The sequence below is a fragment of the Crocodylus porosus genome, unplaced genomic scaffold (genome assembly GCF_001723895.1).
Source record: "Crocodylus porosus isolate Cpor-Errol unplaced genomic scaffold, CroPor_comp1, whole genome shotgun sequence".
Taxonomy (NCBI): Eukaryota; Metazoa; Chordata; order Crocodylia; family Crocodylidae; genus Crocodylus; species Crocodylus porosus.
This window is the reverse complement of record NW_017728948.1, coordinates 44762972-44787555: the sequence shown is the minus strand read 5'-3', so window position 1 is coordinate 44787555 and position 24584 is coordinate 44762972. Positions and strand designations below refer to the sequence as shown.

General features: G+C 43.3%; 1 protein-coding gene across 1 annotated transcript in view; it reads right to left on the bottom strand.

The window, feature by feature from the left end:
• The window catches only part of KLHL5 (kelch like family member 5), an 84797-nt gene that overhangs the window by 54173 nt on the left and 6040 nt on the right, over positions 1-24584 (bottom strand). Inside the window, 1 exon segment of the mRNA XM_019553200.1 lies at positions 9346-9528. Within this exon segment, the coding sequence (XP_019408745.1) occupies positions 9346-9528 (183 nt within the window).

Below are 24584 nucleotides of genomic sequence, written 5' to 3'. Positions count from 1 at the left end.
ATAATGTAAAAAAATGATAGACAATTTCTCTACAGACCCAGAGCAATCCCCCAAAACCACAATTTTTAAGTATACTAGAATAAAGAAAAGCTATAATACCTTGCTTGTAAATATTACTATCACATAGACACCGTTTTTTTCCTAGTTGTGGTAACCACGTTGTTTATTTATTGAATCAGAATTGTACAATCTGGTCTACAAACAGATAAGCTTTTAAGGAACAAATTCTGATACGAAGTCCTGACATACCACAAATGTCCAGAATTAGTCTATCACTTCTGGCTGTGGTTACTGTAGCCTCTATAGTGCAGCTCTTTTAGACAAACTGATTAGCTCTGTGAACATACCTATGCTGCTTCCTGCGTAGGAGGTAGCCAATGGCTACTTCTTGAATTAGAAGCACACAGCTAATTAGTATAGCCATATTTACATGATGCCAACTAGAACTAATTAACTGGCCTAGTACTTAGTTATATATTGCTTCAGGTTTGAGAGAGAACCTGGGCTCCTCCAAATAAGCCCTCCAAAATTGGGGTGCATATCTAAAGAGAGGAAACTGATAGATAGCTGCACTGGAATGGAAGCATAGGAATGCTGTAATGACTGTTGCTTCTCAACTGGAAAAGTAAGTAGCAGCGGTGGATCCACTCTTTGGCATCACAGATGGAGTTAACCCTCTCACAGCCACTGCTGAATTGATAGTAACTTTTGGCTGAGCAGCCAGAAACTGTTACCAATTTGGCAATAGCTGTGAGAGGGTCAAAACTAGCTTCTGCCTGAGTAGGAAAGAGAGAACAAGTGAGTTGAAAAGTAGGCTCTGCCCTTGCTTCATGCAGTCAGTCATGATTGTCTGAACATTTTTTAAACTTTGCCTTCCCAAAACAAGATACACACCTTATGCTACAGAGTGTGGTATACATGAAAATACAGAAGCCCTGAAATTGAGGACTGCTAGTCAGTTTTACAACTGTTGATGCCACATGATCCTTGACTAGTTCAGAGTCTGTGCAACTGCATGGTTTGGAAATCCAGGACTCTACTTGGTATTAATCCAAGATCAATTTTTCAAATTCAGGAAGGAAATTCTATTTCAGGGAGTTTTTCAGAATGCCAGGACACAGCCCCAATCCAAAATTGCCCCAGAAACCCCAGGATCCATACTTTTAAAAAGAGAGCGCTACAATTAAAGATTATAGAGGAAATATTTGGAATTTTGAATCAAGTTTAAGACCTTGGTGCTTCTTATCAGATGGCCTGGGTCTAGGGACAGACCAGGGAGAACACCAGGACCTAGGTGAACAACTTTTCAGAAAAGCCACCCCTGTCAGGAAGACGCAGACCAATGGACACAAGCTAGGTGAGGAAAAGTTTCGGCTGGACATAAGGAAAAACTTTTTTTCTGTACAGGTAACTAGAGTCTGGAACATGCTTCCAGCAGAGGTGGTGCAATCACCATCTCTGCAGTCTTTAAGAAGAGGCTGGACAAATACCTCATTGAGCTTGTTTGAGCCCAATTACCTCCTGCCCATGGCAGGGGACCAGATTTGATCTTATAGGTCCCTTCCAGTCCTTCTATGATTCTACTACACATAAACCAGTTACAAAACAGCTGAAACTGGTTTAAGATAAACCTGGTTGAAAGTAGTATCAAACTTAAATGATTCAGGACAAACCAGTTTATGAAACTTCTGTCCCAGACTTCTTCCTGGTTCAAGTTAAATCACAGTCCCCCAGCATCCCAGGATGCTTTGCAGCCTTGGGCTGGGCTGTGCTGTTTGGTTGAGCAGAGGAGGGTTGGCCCCACCCCTCTGCTCCCTAGCCAGAGCAGTGAGGGCTTGCCGACAAGGGGGTGGAAATGGGAAATCTGGGTCTCTGCTCCAGTGGCAAACCTTGAGTTCTCCTGCTAGCTACAGTAGCAAGTTAGATTCATTACTCACATTCAGAAAAAATAGTTCACTGTATATCTTTTGTTCCATCCAGCCAAAGGTTTTCCCTTCAAATATTCTCCCCCTCTCAAAGCTATTCCCTTTCTCCAGTGTTACTTATTCTTTTTTCTGCCCTCCTTCACCTCTTTTGCAGCAGGTTTCCTCTTTCCTGTGGTGTCTCAGGTCTCTCCCTCTATTCTCACTTGAACTGGCATCAAGCAGTCAGATCCCAGTGGCTTGTGTCCACCCACAGAGGCAGACTGTGAGAAGCAGCTTTGGATAAACGTGATATCTTTAAAAGACCAATTAAATAGTTGGAAAATTCTCTGCAAGATTTTGGGCACAAACACCCTCCTTCAGGCATAGGGAGAGTTAGTTGGTGTTTGTGTGCTCTCCTGGGTAGAACAGAAGCCAACATGCAAAATGCAGGTCTGTGAAAATGCAAATGGATAGCAATGAGGATTAGAGGGAATGGGAGACAATAGGTGTGAGACAGGTAGTTGGGGGGGTGGGAGTGGAATATTGACCTGGTGATAGAATGCAGCTGATAAAATGCAGACAGGTACCTGGTGGTATCTGATGACAGTTTTCCCCTTCTTTAAAGAGCCAGGCACATTGCAAAGGCTCCAGCCCCTCAGCAGCATCAAATGCACCAGAGCACATGCACACAGTTAAGAGCAGGGGACATGGCCACACCTTGGCCACAATTGAGAGCCTGGGGCTAGTGCACTGAGGTGAAGAAGAGGGGGTTAAACCCCCTCCTTGGCCCTAGACCCCAGCCAATGTTTGCTCAGGGTGGGGCGGACAGTTCCTCTCAGGCTGTTGCCACCCAGCCCACTTCCTGCTCAAGTGGAGAACAGGGGGCATGGCCACACGCCCTCTGTTCGAGCAGGGATGAGGGAAAAGCCTTAGAGCTTCAGACCCCTCCCTTTGAAAGTGGCTGGCATCCTGGGAGGTGTGCTCTAGTGTGTCCTGGCTTCTGGCCTGAGCCACTGCAGGCATGGAAAGGAAAGGTTTTTAAAAATAGGAAGCTAAAATCTATTTTTGAGAATAATATTGACATTAAGCCTTGGGAAACTAACTGCTAATGAACAATAACTATATTTCTGAGTGGTGGTTGAAAATAAATGGTATGGTTGTCAAAAACAATACCAGCTGTCTCCAGCTGCAGTCAAATCCACTGTATGCAACTTGACAACAGCAGTAACACATAAAAAGGGTACTGTGATTCTCAAAAGCTTGCCCTATTCAATACCAACCATACTGTTGGTTCAACACAAAATATCACCCACAAGAGGTATAAAGTCATTTAGCCGCAGACAGTTTTGGCATCCACCTGTAGCAGTAGACAGTGCTATGAATGCCCAGTCATTAAGTTAAGTTTAGGGTAAGTACTAAAATGGGAGAACCTCCAGTATCCCACAACACTTTGCTCCTGTCTATTTTCCAGCATGCTCAGCCACCTCTGAGCTCTGTTCTCAGTCATGCATGCCAGAAAGCACGGGTGAGGTGGAGGGGAGTGGATTATCCCTGTTAAAACATCTATGGATTAGTTATTATCTTTGAAAACTTACAGAAGTCCGATAATGTCTCAGAAGACTGGAAAAAGACATATATAGTGCCCATATTTAGGAAAAAAAGGGAGGGGACACACATATATACACACACACAAGAACAACCCAGGGAATTACAAATCAGTCAGTCCTATTTTGATATCTGGAAAGATACCAGAGCATATGATAAAGAAATCTCTTTCTAAGCATCTAGAGCAGGGGTGACCAGGATTCAGCTTGCAAAGCCATGTCATCTGGCCCATGTGGCATTCTGCTGGCCTGGAAATTTAGCAGCATGGTAGTGACAGCATTAGTTGATGGATGACCTGGATAGCACAGAACTAGAGGCTAACAAGGTGATCGCGACTAACTAATGTCAAGAACAAGTCATGCTCAACCACCCTTATTGCATTCTATGTCCAGGTGATAAGCCTTGTAGATAAGGGGAGAGCAATGGATAGGACAATACTCTGAGTTTGGCAAAGCTCTTCATACTGCCTTGTGTGACACAAATAAGGGAAGGGAACACATTTTAGGAGAAAGTACTGTAAGGCTGGTGCATTGCCACTTGGAGGACTGACTGTTCAATGAGTAGCTATCAATAGTTCAATAACTGAGACAAGATATCAAAATGTGGTTTCCCAGGGTTCTGTCCTGTCCTTGATCTAATACCATTCAATATCTTCATTAGTGACTTGGAGAATAATGTCCATTTTGTAACTTTACAGGTGACACCAAGTTGAACTAGCAGATATTTTGGAAGAAGGGATCAGGATTTAAAATGACACATTGGAGAAACTGATTGCAAGGAATCAGCTGAAAAATTCAATATGGACAAGTGCAAAGTTCTGTACGAAGGATGAAACAATTGAATATAAAAATACAAACTGGGGAATAACTGGTTAGGTTTAAGCAATTCAAAAACAGACTTCAGAGTTATAGTTGACCACAAATTGAATATATGATTTAACAGTTCTATTGGTTCAAAACAAGCCAACAGCATACTGGCATGAATTAACAGTTTCAGATGCAAATAATGAAAGCAAGTCTTCCACTCTTGTTCAGCACTGGTGAGAACTCTCTTAGATTACTTGAACGACACTGCCCTTCAAGAAAGACACAGATGAACTAGAAAGAGACCAGCAGAGAACAACAAAAAATTATTTAAGTGATTGACAATATAACTTAACAAAGAAAGGTTGGAAGAACTGAGGTTATTTAGCTTGAACTAAAGGATTTAATAACAGGTTTTCAAATAAAAAAGTGCTGTTATAAAGAGGATGCTGATTAAATACTCTTTGCGTCCACAGGAGCAGAACAAATAATAATGGTCTTAAATTGCAAGAAGGGAGATTTGGGCTTAATAAAATAAGAACTTTCTAGCTATGAGGGTGATTAAGCACTGGAACAAGTTACTTCGAGAGGTTGTAGGATTTCCATTACTTGATGCTTTCAAGTGCAGCCAACATTTGGCTAAGATAGTTTAGACTTGAGCAGTGGGTCAGACTAGATGACCTCCTTAGGTGCCTCTGCAGGTCTGTTTTCCAAGATTCTATACAATAATCATATGTTATCACCATATAAAGAATCATATGTTATCACTGAAAAAGAGACTCTCCTTTGAGCAGACAACTAGATGATCTCCTGAGGTCCCTTCTAATCCTATTTTTCAATGATCCAATTAATTTACATTATTCAGTTACAAAGTGGCAATTATCAATGACTTAAATATGATTTTGGATATTATGTGATATGACACCATTTTAAATACTTTATATTGGGTGAATCTTAGTGTTTTAGCAAAGTACAGAAAAATAATCTTGCTAACACCATATTAATTGGTAAGATCAATTTCTCAGGTAATGTAAGTATTTGAATGGGTTAAAGTTATAGACCAGGGTCCAGCAACCTTTCAGAGAAGCAGGCTGCTGATGGCAACCCAGTCACTGCCATGGGCTGCAATCCCCTCTAGCCACTACAGGGTCACTGCTCCCTTGTACAGTGCCCAAACTGCCTGCTGCAGCCTCAACCATGAACCACTGCTTCTAGTACATGACACTGATTCCAGTCTCCAATGGCAATAAGGAGGCTAAGCAGCACCTGCCTTGAGGTGGAGTGAGAGCAGCAGGGAATGCCACAGAGGAGCGTGCAGTGGAGGGAATTAGCGGTGCCATACAGGATTGATAAGGTGGACATGCTGAGCCAAGCTACATGCCACCAAACTTCAGTGTTGCCACAGTTTTATAGATGTTAGGGTTGGAAGGGACCTATTAGATCATTAAGTCTGACCCCCTGCCCTGGTCAGATGACCCCAGCTAGGTGTCTGTTCAATCTCCTTTTAAACATCTCCAAGGAAGGGGTCAGCACCACCTCCCTTGGAAGCTTATTCCATATTTTGGCAACCCTCACCGTAAATAATTTTTTTCTGATGTTCAATTTGAATTTCCTCTCTTCCAGTTTGTGGCCATTATTTCTAGTTACCCCGATCGGCACCCTGGTAAACACTGTATCCCCTATTTCTTGCTGTCCCAATGAATTTGTAACCAGCCACTAAATTACCTCTCAGCTTTCTCTTGCGCAGACTAAAGAGGTTAAGGTCACCCAATCAGCCCACATAGGGTTTTTTCTGCAGGTCTTTAACCAGATGAGTGGCCCTCCTCTGAACCATCTCAGGGCTATCCACATCCCTCCTGAAGTGCGGTGCCCAAAACTGGATGCAGTACTCCAGCTGCAGCCTGACCAATGCTGCATAGAGGGGAAATATCACCTCCCTAGACCTGTTTGTGATGCACCTACTTATGCAAGAAAGGATGCAGTTAGCTTTACTTAGTACCCCATCACACTGGTGACTCATGTTCATTTTGGAGTCAACTAAGACTCTGAGATCCCTTTCCACAGTTGTGCTACTTAGAGTGCTTCTTCCCAGGCTATAGGAGTGTTGATGATTCTTCCTCCCCAGGTGCAACACATGACACTTATCCTTGTTAAACTGCATCCTATTCTGTTCAGCCCATTTCCCCAGACTTTCCAAATCAGCCTGGATTCACTCCCTGCTGTCTAGTTTACGTACCTCCCCCATAGCTTCGTGTCATCAGCAAACTTGGACAAGGTGCTTTCTACTCCTTCGTTCAAGTCACTAATGAAGATATTGAATAGACAGAGCCCTGGGGGACTTCGCTGCCCACATTCCTCCAGGTAGAAACCGACCCATCCACCACCAGACTGTGTAATAATCTACATTGCAACTTTTTTGTTTATTTATAAGAATTGGGTGTGACACTGTGTCAAAGGCCTTTTTAAAATCTAAGTAAATAACATCTACCTCTATTCCTTCATCCAACCATTGTGACCCAGTCATAAAATGAAACCAGGTTAGTCAGGCAGGATCTGCCTGCTATGAACCCAAGCTGATTGCCCCTTAGCATCATTTTACCCGCTGGTCCCCCATAAATGTGATCCTTAACAATTTTCTCAAAAGGTCTTGCCAAGGATAAAGGTGAGACTAACAGGCCTATAGTTACCCGATTCCTCCTTCCTCCCTTTCTTGAAAATAGGGACCACATTGCCCCTTTTCCAATCCTCCGAGACCTGTCCTGAGCACCACAAGCGTCCAAACAGTTGTGCCAGTGGCTCCGCTATGACTCCTCCTAATTCCCTAAGTACCCTAGGATGAAAATCATCAGGACCTGTTGACTTAAAATACATTCAACCCCTCCAGGTGCCCCTTAACTAGGTCAGCATGAACAGTTGGTGGGTTGGTATGTATACTGGGCTTAGCTAAGGTCCCAATGGGATGCATATTTGTATTAGTGTCCAGGAACATGGATGCAAAGAAATCATTTAGAAGCTCCGCTTTGGCCATCTTATCTGTTACCAGTTGCCCTAGTTCATCCTAAAGGGGCCCTAAGCTACCCTGCACCTTCTTTTTGCTTCCTATGTACTTAAAGAATGACTTTTTGTTGTCCTTAACTTTTGCTGCCAGCCTAAGCTCTATTTTCACTTTGGATCTCCTCACTGTTTCCCTGCAAGCTCGTATCAAGCAGGCATACTCCTCCTTGGTGACAGTCCCCTGCTTCCACAGACTGTAGGCCTCTTTTTTTACCTCCAGACTCTCCTGGATTTCCCTGCTCCACCAAGAGGGTTTCTTTGCCTTTTTTGCCCCCTTTTACGTGTACAGGGATGCTCCTTTTCTGTGCCTGCAGGATTAGTCCCTCGAGAAACCCCCACCCTTCCTAGACTCTCATCTCTCCAAGGCTTTTACCAGTCAGTCCCTCCCTAACAAATCTCCTGAGCTTGTTGAAGTTGGCCTTCCTGAAGTCTAGCATTTCCACCCTACTAGTTATCTTCCCCACCTTTCTCCAGATAGTGAACCCTATCAATAGGTAGTCACTGTCCCCTACGTTACCTTCAACCTGCAGAACACCCACCAAGTCATCCCCTGTGACCAGCACCAAGTCTAGCAAGGGAGATATATATTCTGCCTGAAAGCTGATCATAGGTTTCAGGTCAGCAGATATATTCCATATACCAAATACAATTACTTTGTGGGCCTGATCCAGTCTGCAGGATGTATATTGCCAGTCTTTGTTGTAGAATGGTCCAGAACCTAAAATGATTTTTGCCAACAAATAAAAGCAACCTAGTTATATAGTTTGAAAGGTTTCCGTTTAACATTTCTGACTAAAGGTATAGGTTTAAGCCTTTGTATACAGTTTGGAATATTTAAACAACCATAATTGTAAAAGTACAATATGAAAGATGTGGACAGGATAGGAATTAGCTTCAGGTCCATCATTTTTCATCTTATGATTGTATTTTTTTCCATGGGAATACAAGAACTGAGCATAAAAACAGCCAGAATTTAACTGAAATTGTTTGTGCAAAATTACAAGAAGAGGGACCTTTACAGCTATAGAATCTGAGGATCATAGGAAAGCAGGGCTGGCAGGACAAAACAGGATCAACCCTGATTTAACCATCTCAGCCAAGTGTTTGTCCAACCTGCTCTTAAATTTTCTAAGGATAGAGATTCCACATCTTATTGTGGTAGTCTATTCCAATACTTAACCATTCTCACCATTAGAAAGCTTGTCCTAATCTCCAACAAAGTAATTCCCTGCTGAAGTGTGAGGTCATTGCTCCTAATCCTATCCCCTACTGCCACAGAGAAAAACCCATTTACTTCAGGTAAAGCTTCACCAGTGCAAAAGAGCAGAAGCATCATTTCCCTCAATTTGCAAGTGACGAATCAAATCCAGGATACTGTTATTCTATTGTTTTTTGTTGAATGCAACTACATTGTTGGCCCACTTTCAAGTAGTAGTATTATTTACATTTATATCCTGGCCTATTCAGAAAGGCTCAGAGCAGCTTATACTAACTGACAAACAGCCATTAAATTAAAAAAAACACAACAGGAATCTCCCCAAATGATACCCCAACATGTGAAAACTCCTCCCCACCCTATCATGCACTCCTGTTCCCCTACCTATTCAGTCCCAACTGTGCTGCCTAACCCCATTTACATCTAAGTATAGAAAACAACTCATCTATTTCCACCTCAATCCCAGGGGCATAACTGGATGTCTGAGCACCGTGCATGGCAGTTGTGCACAGGGTAGTTTCACTGCCTGTCCTGCTGGGGGTGCAGCAATGGCCAAACTAGAGCTTATGATCCTTTGTAACTTTGTTTCGTCAAAACCTGTTCCTTCTTATAGATATCGCTTCTTTAAAACAAAGAAAAAATAGTGAACCATCACAACTTGGATGCATAATTATAAGCACACTAATTTCATTCAGTAAGAATGATTCTTTTAGATATAGATTTTTATTTTATTATATATCTAAAACATCTTTTAGATATTTACCTGTGAGCTGGAATTCTACGATCACCAGCAACTAATACTACGTCGCATAACTGTTTGTGTCTCAGGTAGTTTTCCATCTTTTTAAAGGTTTGTTCAGCATGGTTGAGTGCCTGAAAAAATTCATCTGATGTACAAGGCTCCATTGTTTGAGAAGAAGACAGAGTTTGACTGCTGTTGGAGGTCCTGAAAGATACAATTAAAAAAAATCTTATAGCTAACATTTTACCACAACAACTGAATACAGAGTGGAAAGAAAGAAAATAGTATTTATAATTTTTTTTCACTATTATCATCTTTTATTCTCAGTTTTCTCTCTCTCCATGAGCCTCATCCAAAACTCACTGAAGAGACGAAACATGATTTAGCAGTTAAGGAAGTACTCAGGAGACGCAAATTCAATTTCTAACTCTGTCACAATTCCAATATAAGCATGGGTACGATACTTGGGAACAAAACAAACAACTCGGATAGAATTTAGGCATCCAGGTTGTGAGTGAGAAGTTCAAAATTCTGGTCTAACTCTATAAGCATCTAACTTTTTGCAAATAAAATTTACCAGACAACTAAAGTTCTACTCCCGTACATGCTTGGAAGTACCACAAGTGTTGACAAGGATAAGCAGCTTGGTGCCTAGCTCAGTGATTTTCAACCAGGGTATCACAGGCCCCTGGGGTGCTGTAAGATTCTTTTAAGGGTGATGCTCATGTTGGTATGTAAACATTTGCATGATCCACAAAATAAACCCAGAAATTTGGAATAGGAATCCAGAACATCAAAAAAATTCTGACCTGATATGGTCTTTCAGAGTTCCTTGCAACAGGAGAATCGCTCTATTATTTTTCTGGAGTCAAAAAACAAGCTGGAATTTTCTGAGGAGTGCCTTGAGTCTATAAACACTGAGAATCATGGGCCAGCTTACACCTAAGCTGTCCTGGAATCCAGAAAGTGGGCATTTGTCAGCCCACTTCCTCTGAGGGATCCGGTTCAGAAGGCATGCTAAGAATGCAACCAAATGCATGCCGAAAGAGCTGGGCTCTACTCAAGGCACAGTGGCACCTAAAATCTTTGTTTGAGGAGGAGTCGATATAGTGTCATTCCCCTCCCCTCCTTAGCTGCATCTAAACAAGTGTGGCCATGCAGTGTGTGGTACCACACACCTCACATTCAGGCATTCTCATTGCTATCTTATAGCATGGTTTGTTTTTTTCTGATCCTGGGACATCCCAGGGGGTCAAAAAAACCACACATGGAAAAAAAAAAAGCAGGGCAGCATGTACCACCCAAAACCAGAGCCTGGCCAGCCGGAGTCAAACTCCAGCTGCAGGAGCACTGCGGCTCTGACTGCAGCTTCTCCAGACTCCCAGGACCCCAGGTAAGGCTGGTGGGGACACTGCAGTTGCTGGCCCCAGCCTCTCCTAACCCCACCCAGGGTAACCTGTTGTGAGCCAGAGTGCACGTGGCACAGGTTTTCCATGGAGATGAGCAGCAGCAGCACAAGGTGTGCCACTACTTCTTGTCCCTGGGAAAACAATGCGCGTTTGTATGGACGTGGCCCTTTTGTACAATAGTCGAATGATTAGAGAACACATAGTATTGTCCACATAGATTCAACTTCCTCTTCAAACTGAAGGCTTCAAACTTATAAGCCATCTCCCAACTCCCTACAGCAGGAGTTTTCATCCTTTTTGGGTCAATGTACCCCCAGCAGCTGGATGTGGAGCAGTATATCCCTGGCAGCCGGATACGGGGGAGAGAGGGGTGCCATGCAGCTGAACACAGAATGGCAGCAGCCACCATATGTGACCTTCTCCTGCCCCACATGTCCAGCTGTGTGGGCAGCACTTGCACGGGATGGCGTGTGGTGGTGCTCCATCCTCACCTGCCCACGCATACCCCCGGGGCCTTCTCAAATATCCCCAGGGGTACATATACCCCTGGTTGACAGCCCGTCCTAGAGAGTACCGTAAACACTAGGGGTACACCAGTAAAGATATTCTTGGCCATTACCTGATAGTCATTGATTAACCAATCATATCAGCCAACGCTGATCCGATAACCGTTATTATTGCAAAGCATTTTAAACTACTGACATAAGTAAATGCTTTTTTTGTTTGTTTGTTTTGCATTTCTCACACACACACACACACACACACACACACACACACGCGCGCGCGCGCGCTTCCTACCTGAGCCAGCCCTCAATGAGGAAGGTGGTAACCACCTTATTCCCATGCACGTTGCCCCCCTGCTCACAGCTCCTACCCACAGCCCTGCTCCCCGCGCAGCCTGTGTTGCCATCCCAGGTGGGCGGGGTGGACCCTTGTGTAGACAGCAGACTCTTTTGGAGCACTGGAGCACACTGCTGCCACTGGTGGGTCCCAAACAGCCAAGTCTTGTAGCCACCAGGAAGAAGCTGCTTTTGGAAAGGTTCCCAGTGCCCAGTAGAGTGGAATGTCCCTTGAAATGAGCGTTACCCCACCTGCATGCAGCACATCTACACGGCAGCCTTGGCGCTCAATCCCCTGCTATGCATGTGGCATTGCCATGGCAACAGCAGGAGGTCCCTTTGTTGTTGATTGTGGTGCCCTAGCATGACTGCTTCTCGGTGCCCCCTCCCGCTGCTCACTGGAACCTGTAGTCTGCTGTGGGCTCGGGCTGGTGGCAGGATGCAGGGACCGGACTTTGTTCATCAGGGTGCTCCAGCCACACATCCATAATTATTGGATACAGCCGTCAAAAAATGCCAACCGCCAACAATGGCAGTACAGGTTGTAGTCATGATGGTCTAAGGACATAGGCAGACAAGGTTCAACTCTAACTGAGTTGGTCTAATAAAGATATCAGATTTACCCAAAGAACCCTGTCTGACAATAGCCAACAATGTAATTTCTCCTTCTATTGGTGTCAATCTGATAGCCAACTGATATAGTGGTGGCACCCCTATTAAACATTATGGCTAGGGACAGAAGTTACACATAAACCAGTTTAAGTGATCAGAAACTTGTTTAAACCTGTAACAGAACAGAAGTTCATTGCACATAAGCTAGTTTCAAAACGACTGAAACTGGTTTAACTTAAGCCTGGTTGAATGTAGTATCAGACTTAAATGATTTGGATCAAACCAGTTCATGAAACTTCTGTCCCAGACCCCTTCCTGGTTTGAGTTAAATCATAGTCCCCCAGCATCCCAGCATGCTTTCCAGCCCTGGGCTGTCCAGTTGTTTCTCAGTTTAATCTCTTCATTTTAGACTAACCTGCAAAGACTGAATCCATTAAGCCTCAGGCTTTTTAACTGTCTCTATTTAGCCTATACATTTTTCTGCACAGAGGCACTTTGTCAGTTCTATTGAAACTGTGCCAGACACAGTGGCCAAGAAAGAACAAAGAGGAAACATGACTGTTGCTTACTGGTTAGGGCACTCAGCTGGGAGGGTAGAGACATGTTCCAGTTAAACCAAAGATCATGCTCCCTCTTTCCCAGACCCAATTTATTGTTTAATTCTTTTCTCCCACACTCTGAGAAAACATATAAAAAGAGGCTAGTGTATAAAAAAAGGCTTGCATTAACTACAGAATTCTATTTAGGCTAATTTACCCCTGAGGGTAACTACAGAATCCTATTTATGCTAATTTACACTAACTTGAATATCTATTCACAGCACAGTGTTTTGCAGCGAAGATGCATCCTTAAAAAAACAGACAATGACAATGCCAAAATTCTTCTGTAAATCTAGCTTTCCTGGATATACTGGTACTTTTTTGCCTCACAGGGATGTTGTAAAGATATATGCATTAAAAAAGAGTTTCAGAAACATTAATAATAGGGCCATATCATACCAGTACATGTGATAGAGGTGCTTCAAAGAGTCTTTTCTATATAATTCATCCAAGGTTAATGTATATTCAATATTTAACTGTATATAGATATGGAACAGTTTGTTTTAAATATATTGGAGTCAAAATACGTTTCAATTAGAAGCATTTTTCTTAAATTCCATTCCTTTGTTTATTTTATTTTATTTTTTGGTTCAGTTTTGTTTCATCTCTGATTCTCAAGGGCTGCATCTACACAAGACACAAGACACAGTCGTTACTGCGAAGTCATTTTGTACTTGTATAAACAAGTACTAAATGACTGTGTAGTAACCTGAACAGCTAGTGTACAGTCACGCTGCTGAACTGCTTTTTTGTGATGCTAACTGTGCAGAAGCCTAAGAAAGCACTGCGTCACTCTTTCTGCCACACAACACTACTGAGCAGTAGTCTCAGACTACTGTGCAGTCAACATCTCATGTAGACATGGCCAAAAAGAACCAATATAACACTATGCATATCAACAAGAATATCTATATAGCACAGTAGTTTTAAAAGGTGTGAATGTAAGTGAAAAAATAACTAATCTGAGCAGACCTGGACATAGACATGGGAAAACTGGGTGGCCGCCTGGAGCCTAGACAGAAAGGAGGTAATTTTTTTCCTTTGTCTGATTATTACTATCATTATCTGATTATTTGGCAAAGGGGGTTCAATCCTAAAAGTTTGCCCAGGGCTACCAGGAGTCTAGGTACGGTACTGCATCTGAGGACAGAGTGTTTACCCACAGTAGATATATTTCTGATATCCCATTGATAAAGATATACAAACGGTAAAAGTGTTACCCTATTCTCCAGGACCTGTGTTTCAACAGGGCTATTCATGCGTTTTAAGCATGGATGGCCCTGTCAAAGTCACAAGACTACTTGGGTTTTAAAACTTTTCACGCTGAGGAACAGAGACCACAGTTTAAAAACAATTAGCTTAAAAAATTGTTTCTGGAAGTAAGATTCTTGAGACCACTATTTCAGACTAATTAAGTGTTTTTGCTTAAGAAACTGGTTCACTGTGCAGTAGTGAAGCAATTAACTGTGCTGGTACTTAAGTGATCATAATTACGTTTCAAAATTAATAGCTTATTAAAATGAAGAATGGGAAGGTGAAATGCACCCCTATCCTTGCACTGTTTTAGGCTACATTGCTGCAGTTTCTAGAAGTGCCTAGCACAAAATTTACAATGTGAACACTTTGGCTACAAGCACAAGAAATTGTCATCTTTTTAAATTTGGTGGAAGAAATAACAAGAGTCCATCAGAAAACATGTAAATAGTGGATTTCTGTTGTTCTTGTGAATTATACAAGGGTATGGCTATTTATTTTACCAAAAAGTTAGAATGACAGTTCCCCTTATAGTTATACATATTTAAAATTACTCCATAAGAATTCTAAGCAAGTCCTAGCCTTGCATATCATAACTTAGATTGCAGAATCATCATTCTTCTAAGCACCTGTTTTCACTATTTTGGTTTTAAATGTATTCAGTTTTTAGATTAAACTTCTCATTTCTTGTTCTCTGCTCATAAACTGGATGATTTTTTTCATTCTTCTTTACAGGATGAAAATGCACGTTTCATCCTTTCCCCATTGTAAAAAAATCTGGCAAAAATATGGAATTTGACTCTTAGCAGGGCCAAAATTAATCTGGAGAATGAGAGTCTCTGGTTTGAAAGACCAAAACAGAGTTCTGTGCAGGGTTAGGCTTGTAATGCCCTGTGAAGAGGCAGGTTTGCACATTACTTGGTGGTACAGGTAATGGCAGCAAACAGTTGTGAAGCACTGCTGAGGTGCTCCAGCTATTTGCTGTAGATTTTATTTCAAAAGATACCATTTCTCTGACCAGCTGGGCAGGACTGCATACGATTTCAAGCTGATCAGAAAGAGCCCTTTGAAATAAAAGCTGCATTGAACAGCTGAGGGACTCACCTTTAATTCAGCAATCCCCTATAAAACAAGTGGATTGCAAGCCATCCAGGTTCAAATTATCTGGGTTTTACTGTATTCAGTAAATACAACTTTAAAAATGGCATCAGTAGTAGTACCATTAGTTCCACTGGTTTAATTGAGGCTTTGTCTTCTCTGCCAAGAAGTTTGTTTCTACCAATAAAATAACGTACAGCTTGGTAAATCAGCTGCCCTGTTCTAAAAGACCAATGGAGGCAAGATGCTTTTGTTTTACTACATAAACTTGACAATGGCAACCACTGGCTGGGCTGTAAGTCCTGATCTCACTTATACAAGTATGACTGTGCCTAGCCTCTACTAGGATTTTGACTGGTCATAGACAATATAAGACACCAGGTGCTGCAAAACCTTGACCAGATAAGGGATCTCCCACAGCACTACAAGTGATAGCATTTTTTTTTGTGAAATATCGATCGAGCAGAAAAATATATTGCTCAAATATCTGGTCAGTTAAGGAGACAATTAAATGGGCACACGCTGCATAGTTCAAAGAACTTAACTACTGGCAAAAGTAAAAACTCCCAACAGTTAAAAAATGTCTCAATTATACCACAGATATTTAATTAAAGTACTACAAAAATACAAACTGCAACTGCAGATACACTGCAACAGTACAAAAATGAGAGCTACAGTACTGTCTTATGTGGATAAGTTATTATATATCACAAGTGAAACATGAGCATCTTAACAGAGACTAGATCCAAGTTGAAGAAAAAGACCCATTGATAAAGCTACTGGATCTTGTAAAGAGGTAGCGATTAACTATCTCCAGATTTTCTCCTTCCTTTCCCTTCCCCGCCCTCCGTCCCCATTATATTTTCACATTTTTCTTCTTTAATCATGTTAAAGGAAATGATTTTATTTTATAACACAGGGTATGCACTGGGAGGTCTTTTTTAATTAACAATTAAAATTAAGAAATGCAAAACTGAGTGAATGGTATAATCTGTAGACAGTCTAAAAGCAAACATATGTAAAGGTACTTAAAGAATAGAAAATATTGAAAAAAATGCCATTAGATAAATAAATGAACACCTCCACCTAGAATGTTGTTCTTAGGTCTGGCCACCCTAGCTCAGGAAGGATATAGCAGAAATTGAGGAGATTCTGAGACAATTGACAAAAATTATTAGGAAAAAAATGCCAATTGAAGAGAGATGAGGTGAAAAAATGGAACTATTTAGGGGAAATAAATAATAAAGAGGGAGAAAATAATGCATCTTATTAGAGAATATAAACTGGATGCACTTATTTAAACTCTTACAAAAGCAAGAGCAAGAGGACAGCCAATTAAATTGAAAAGGGACCAAAAACTGACAAAAATATTTTATATCTTAGATGATTAGCTTCAAGATACTGAAATCAAGAATTTCATTAGGTTGCACAACTAGACATGGCATTTACCTGTATTACCAAATATCCAGATTTACCGAATATGGGAGTTTTAAAAAATAGCAGTGAATATACCATATACCACTTCATGCAAGAGTCAATAAATCAAATGATCACCCTCTGAGACAATATATTAGACCTGACATGCTGCATGACCAATCTGATCTGATATAGCATTTCTTACACTCTGATTAAAAGTCCAGCAGCAACTTTAGTTTATGGTGAGAGAGAGAGAGAGACCTAGTTGTTATATTTACCTTAAGAGCGAGTAACTCATATAATTTCAGGTTACAGAGAGCATAAAATATTAAAACAAGTTAACTTACATGTTCGGACCTGCGCTTTGCATTTGTGAATCGATTTTAATTTTGCAACTTAAATATCACCTTTTGTGGTTTCATATAGTTTTTGGAAATAACTTTTTACAATGCAGTGAGTTGTACTGCTGTCTCTTTGCTAGTTCATGTCTTACTGGAAATGGAAATCAGGAATTCACCTTATTTCCAGAACTTTAAGATATCCTAGCTTTTTCTATTTTTTTTTTTAATTAACAAAAGAGAAGGTACATGGCAAGCAAGAAGTAGTAGACTATTCTAGGGAAAGGAGGTAGCATGTAAGAAAAAGTCAGAATGTGGGAAAAAGGCAACAGGAGTGTTAAAATGAACTAAGAGAAGCAGAACAGGTAAGAGACTTAATAATTATAGTGGAAAGTGGTAACTATTAGGAAGTGTGGATAGAAAGTGTTTTAGAGAAAAAAGAATAGAAATCCTTAAACTTGAGATCTTGTCTACACTTAAATCTTAAGTAGCCCAGATAGCCCCTGCAGCAAAGATGCAGTAACATGAGCTAGACAAAACTTTTGGGGTAGAAATGATATCTTTAAGATATTGCTTCTGCCCCAAGAGTTCTGTCCACCTCTGTTTTTTAGACCAACATGGCTAAAACCTATATCCCTGCAGCATCACAGCATCCCTGGTAGGCTTCTAAAGCCTATGCTGAAGCCTGTACCAATAAGTCTTCACTGTGATTGTTACCTGAGCTAGCTAAATTAAATCTAGTTCAGGTAGACCTACACATATTGCAACTATACTTCCAAATTTAAGAAATACTTAGCCAAAGAAGAGATTCATTCATACGAGAATGTGGTATGCAGAACAAAATGTTAGTGCTATGGTTTTGGAGGAGATAGAAACAGGAAAGCTGAAGGCAATATTTTATAGCCACCAAATATAGAAATGACTAAGTCGCAGGCAACTTTTTCAGAATGGGATAACAAGAAAAATATGAATTGCCATCATCATGCAGAAAAAGATAAATAGCTTGAGACTAAATACTTAGGCAGAGGGTGGTAATAGTGAGGAAAAAGCACGGAGGAAACTTTTGAAGTAAACTTGGCCCAAAACAGTAGCAGAAATTAGTAGAAAAAACAAATCCTCAATTCTGAAAAGACCCGACATAGCACTATCATTTAGTTCTCAAAAATACAAAATACATGGATACATTTATGAAAAACTGGACTTTATTTCCTCCTTTCCTCACTTTTCCTTTCCCAGAACAGAGAAAATAAATAAATAAATAAATAAATAAATGCCCTTGTATTATTCACTCTAGTAAGATTAATGTACACAAATAAATACGTTGAGTAAGAAGGTATTCGTGGTAGAACTATACTAAAAAAAATTCAGTCAGAAATACACGATCAGGCATTATTTTTTTGTTTGCCACCTGTAATGCTTCTGTAAACTATGTTACTACCTGCAAATGTCTTAGCATACATGTAAAATAAAGTTCTGAGTCACTAACAACTTCAGACTTACAAAGAAAAAAACTATTTTAATAAAAATCAGATTAAATGCTTGTTTTGATATTGGCTTAGTTCCTGGACATAGGTACACACAGTACAAATTCTTTCTATAACTTCCACCATCAGCTTTAAGAATCTTAGTTTCATCCCACCATAAACCTACAAATAAGAAGACTACAAACAACCCCAATGTGAAATAATGGCTAGTTTGCACAAGAAACGATACAAACACATACAGCATATTTTCTATTTCAAGTAACTGAACAGTCTACAAAGACAACAGAGTGGCAGAAAAATGATACGACCCATTAGGGACTTGCCTACATGGGTTACCACAAAGTTAGCGGGAACGTGCAATTACAAACAGGGCAGATAGTAACTCCCTTTGGCCACATCCACATGAGCAGGGCTTTGCATTTGCAGCAACACAAATTCTTGCAGTTACTTTGTGCTGCAGTGCACGCCTCTTCTGGTGCTGTTTGCAGCAGGACACATTGTTCTGCTGCTTCACGTGCTACAGGCAGGCGGGGCTGGCTGGGGCACAGGGCAGGCGGGGCTGGCTGGCAGGCAGCTCCCATGCTGAGGCACCCTGTGCCCCAGAGAGCCAGGGAGTGGTATGTGGAGAGAGGGGGGCTGCCTGCTCCCATTGTTAGAAATATTATTGAAAATGCATTATCAATAGTGTTGTTAGAACAGCACAGCTGTCAGCTCTCCCTGGTGGGGGAGAGAGGTTGGAGGAGAAGCTACTAAGGGCTCTTTGTATTAAGGTATCACTCTCTCTTTGTTCTGCAAATTTACTATCTCTTTGTTACAGTAAAGCATATACTCCTTAGCGTTCTCATGCAAATAAGAGTAAATTGCAATTTTTAATGGTCCTGGCCTTGAGGCAGGAAAGGTTTGAACTTTTTGTAACCTAAAGTACTTTCTGAGCAGGCACAATTAGCTAATGCATATAAGCCTATCCGCCCCGCATACTTAAGTAGTTAATTATAATGCACATGCGACGGATGACGTGACGTCATTTCATATAAGTTTGTATGAACCGGAAATGAGATGTAAGAGTTCCTGCTTCTGCACACATGCTCAGGAGAGAGGGGATAAAAGCCAGCTGAGAGTTGTCCTCAGTGGTTGGAGTGATCCTTTGTTTCCGCTCCAACCCTATTTGCAAATATATACCTTTTGTGTTGCTAATGGAGTGTGTCTGTGACTGAGAGTTCTTCGCCTCCCGAGAAACGAACCATAGCAATTTCTGCAACACCATCTTCGCACTGCGGAGTCCCATATGCTGAGGAACCCTGAGTCCCAGCCAGTTGCTCCCCGTCTGGCTGAAGTGCAGTGTGCCTTGAGACAGGGGAGCAGGCGCCCTGGGAGTAACGCTGAGCAGCCCTCTAAGAGCTACTCAAATTAAAGAGCCTGAATCATCTTCTGCATCAGCATCTCTGCACTTCAAAATGGTGGCAGGGGCACTTTATCCAAGGCTCATTCAATGAGATTTAGATAAAACGAGTCCCCACCAGCACTCTGAAGTATGGGGCCACTAATACACAAGATGCAAAGGATGGCTAATACACAAGGCATGAAGGCTGGCTGGAGCACAGTAATTACCATGCTCCAGCAGACTCAATTCACTGAGTCTGTCCTGACTCGTTGTAATTGCAGTGCATCAGTGCAGCCTCTGCATTCATGTATAGGCCTCCCTTAACAACCCTTTAGATATTCTTGGGAGGAATGAACCAGCTGACATGCTTAGTATACCAGGTACGCTCCAAGAGATTAAAAAAAAAAAAGCTAATAAAAAACAGTCGTGTTGATAGCATAAAAGGATTAACAGTTAAAGAAATCTCATTCCTAAGTTCCACTGATATCAGCATGGCATGATTTAAGACTTCCAGAACACCAGAACACTGATTTAAGGGTGGTTTTGCTAAATACTCTCATTAGACATGATAGAGGATGACATGAAGAATAAAGCAGTGCTACCTGAACCATGCTATCCTTCCATATGGCCTGCACCACGGCAGTGTGCTAGAGAGGAGTATGGAAGCAAAAAGTCAGCACACAAGAGACCTTCCCACGCTATGGATCTTTTTTAGCACCTGCTCTCCGTCATTTTAAGGCAAAGGGAAGATGTGATTATCCAAATCTTTCCCAAAAAGATTCTACTAATTTAATTTAAAGTGACCACCCATCTTAAATATTGTGGTTATGTCCTGTCATGCCCAAAGGACTTCTTGTAATGGAACTTTTGTTCCAAATTTGAAAATTGGTCCCAAAACTTTGCTAAGCAAGACACTACCTGCCTCCTGGGAATGCAGTTACACTGCTTGCAACTTGGGGATAAAACAGTCTAGTCTCCTGAGAGGTAGTCAGCTGTGTTCATCTGAAGTGAGGCAGAAGGCAGGACAGGGTGGCACTTTATAAATCAGAGATACGCAAAATGCAGCTCACCAGGGATTCTTTCTGGCCCACGGTGTGTCCCCTGGCCCTGCCTAGCAGTTGTAGGGGGCAGCCCGGCATGGCAAATGCAGACCTGGCCCTGCTGCCTGGGCACCCTGTCCCATCTGCTCCATACCCGCTGCCAGGGGCACCAGACAAAGTGGGTGGGTGGTGTCTCCATGGAGACTGGCCTCAGGGCCCCTGCAGCCAGGCAGATGGGATGGGGCCATGGGTGGGCAGGGAGCTGAGTCCAGGAGTGGGACAGGCTGGAAGAGTCAGGGCTGAGACCCTGGGGGGAGGGACTTGGGGTCTGGGACTGAGCCATTATTGGGACATGCTGCATGTCCCTGCCCACAGAACTGAAGTCCATTGCACAGATGGGCAGGGAGCAGATTGCTGCGCCCCAGCCCTGTGCTATCACCAACCCACAATCCTGGTCCCAGTACTGCCTGCCCATTCTGCTCCTGGACACCTCCCCATCCACCTGGCTGAGTGTGCATTGCATGCGTGGGGCCCAGCCCAGTCTCCATGGAAACCCTGTCCACCCACCTGCTCCAGCCAGCACCTCCTGGGTAAGACCAATTACCCAATGCTGGGTCAGCACTGCGCCCCACCTCCCTCCCCCCAAACACTCACCAAAACTCCTTAAGTGGCCCTCCAGGCCAAATAACTGCCCACCCCCATTATTGACTAACTTGCTCAGAAATGCTTTCAGAGGTGGCTTTCAGGGGCAATGACCTACTACTTCATAGAATCATAGAAATGAAGGGCTGGAAGGGACCTCGAAAGATCATCAAGTCCAACCCTGCTGCTCTGGGCAGGAATACTGCTGGGATCAAATGATCCCATAAAGGTATCTGTCCAATCTTCTCTTGAAGACTTCCAAGGTTGAGGACTGCATTATCTCCTTGGGAAGTCTATTCCAGATACTGGTCACCCTTACCATAAAGAAGTTCTTCCTTACAACATGCTAATATCCTGAGCCAGAGCTATATAGCCATGTTTACATGACACTGAGCCCAGGCAAGTATGTTTGTATCTCAGCAAAGTTAATTTACCTGGATGCATTGCAATGTGAAGGCCACTAAGCTACTTAGGTCAGCTGAAGCATCAATAGCTTGCCTGCCAGAGCACTGTGTGAATGTGACTACTCTGCTTAGCAGCATAGCAGTGGGCTGTATTAAGACAGGGCAGAAGAAGACTGGTTGTATAAATATTGTAGTTTTTACATTTATTACTGGTCATATATATTGTGTGGGGGGTGCGGGCAATAGGGTATGTTGAAGGGTGTAGATGTGGAGGGGTTGCGAGGGCAGGGTGTGGGGTGTGTGGCATTTGTGGGATGTGAGGGATCAAGGCAGCCCACTGCCTTCCCTGCCCCCTGCCACAGGTCCCTATATTCTGCTGGAAGTAGAAGGGAGCCCCTTCCCCTGCTTCCCCCTGGCTCCCTCCCCCCCCTTTGTCCCAGGAGGGAACAAGATCAACAGGATTTCACAAGCTTTGCTACAAAGACACATGCAAGTGAGATACAAAGGCACTTGGAATTGATCCTGACCAACATAAAACCTTGGCTAGTGCTCAGAACAAGTGGTATCATCATCTCTACCAGGGCATCAAAGTCTACAGGAACTGGCTCCAACAGCTTGAAGACCCCATGGATGTCATCCATGGGGGAATGAATGATGCGGCCAGGGGCAACCCTGACTGCATCATGAAGGATTTCAAGGGGACAAGCTTAAGGAGATGGGGGTGCACGTGGTATTCTCCTCCCTTCTTCCAGTGAGTAGGTAGGGACGGCGACATGAGGCCTGCATTGGCGAGGTTAACCGGCGCTTACTCAGTTGGTGCTGCCAGGCAGGCCTTGGGTTCCTAGATAATGACCCATGCTTTTGGGTGGGGGACTTGCTGGGGTGGGATGGGCTTCACCTCTCTCCTAAATGCAAGCGTGTCTTCTCTTCCAGTCTGGCTGATCTTGTACGGCAAACTTTAAACTAGCCTCGCCGGGGGAGGGGGCCGCAGGAAGACAAGGAGACACCACCCGAGCAAGACAGGTGAAAATGCAAGGCGTGCCCAGGTAAGAAACAGGGGTCCAGACAGTCTCCCAAACTGGGGGGTGGCACATGCAGCTAGGCAAGGCCTTAAATGCATATATACCAATGCTCGTAGTATGGGGAATAAACAGGAGGAACTCGCCCTCAGAATAGCCAGTTCAGACCCAGACATAACAGGGCTTACAGAAACGTGGTGGGATTCATCCTATGACTGGGCAGTTAGCATTAGGGGCTATAGGCTTTACAGGCGGGATAGAGAAGGAAGGAAAGGTGGGGGTGTGGTGCTCTATGTCAAGGAGCAATATACATCCTCTGCCAGCAGAATGGGGCAGAGGAGGGGCAAGCTGAAGTGCTCTGGGTCAAGATACAAGGGGGCATGGGGAGAGGGATCTAACAGTGGGGGTCTACTACAGACCCCCCAACCAAGGGGAGGAGCTGGACCAGGAATTTTTGGGCCAGCTTGCAGAAGCACTTAAGGCAAGGGATGTAGTTACCATGGGTGATTTAAATTACCCGGACATCTGCTGGGAGGAACAGTCAGCCAGGTCGGACCGTTCCAGGAGGTTCCTGGCCGAGATACAGGACCTCCACTTAATTCAGGAGGTGCACAGTCCCACCAGAGGAAATGCCCTGTTGGACCTTGTCCTGGCCACAGGCGACAACCTGGTAAGGGGCCTCCAGGTTCTTGACCACCTGGGTGACAGCGATCATCATTTGCTGGAATCACCATCCAGCACAGTGTGTCAAGAGCCTACAGCAAGGCAGTAGCCCTAGACTTCAAGAGGGCCAACTTCAACGAGTTGAGATTAGTGGGAGAGGCACTGGGGTTCCCCGAGAGCAGGGGAACTCAGTGCCCAAGATGAGGGGTCATTCCTTAAGGAGACGATACTCAGGGCCCAACGGGTGACCATCCCAACAAGAAGCAAGGGGGGCAAGAGTGCCCAAAACCCCCCTGGGTCACCAAGGGCGTCTAGGAATGCCTGATTGCCAAAAAGGCAACGTACAACCAGTGGAAGGGGGGTGCTATCTCCAAAGAGGAGTATACCTCCTCTGCTCGGGCCTGTAGGGGGGCTGTCAAGAAAGCTAAGGTGGACATAGACCTAGGACTAGAGTCCAAAATCAAAGATAATAAAAAAAGTCCTTTTTCAAATATATAGGGAAGATGAAGAAAGCACCGGGAAATGTGGGGCCCCTGCAAGATCCTCTGGGCAATCTGGTGGTTGCACCAGAGGAGAAAGCAGACCTCTTAAACAATTCTTCACCTCCATTTTCTTGTGCAGGGACCGGGACTTCCCCACTGTGATATAAGACAGATGAGGGGAATGCCTCCAGACCTTAGGTTGGGGAGGACCGGGTTAGAGAGCTTCTGGAGGGGCTGGACATATTCAAATCAGCAGGTCCTGATGCTCTCTGTCCCAAGGTGGTGAGGGAACTAGCAGGGGTTATTGCAGGGCCCTTGGCACGGCTTTACGAGCACTTGTGGTGTTTGGGCCAGGTGCCAGATGATTGGAAGATATCCAACATGGTCCCCATCTTTAAAAAAGAGAGGAGGGAGGACCCGGGCAACTATAGGCCCGTCAGTCTTACCTCAATCCCAGGGAAACTCTTTGAGAAGATCATCAAGGAGCACATCTGCGATGGGCCGGCTTCAGGGATGATGCTCAAGGGCAACCAGCACGGTTTCATTAGGGGCAGGTCATGTCAGACCAACCTGATTGCCT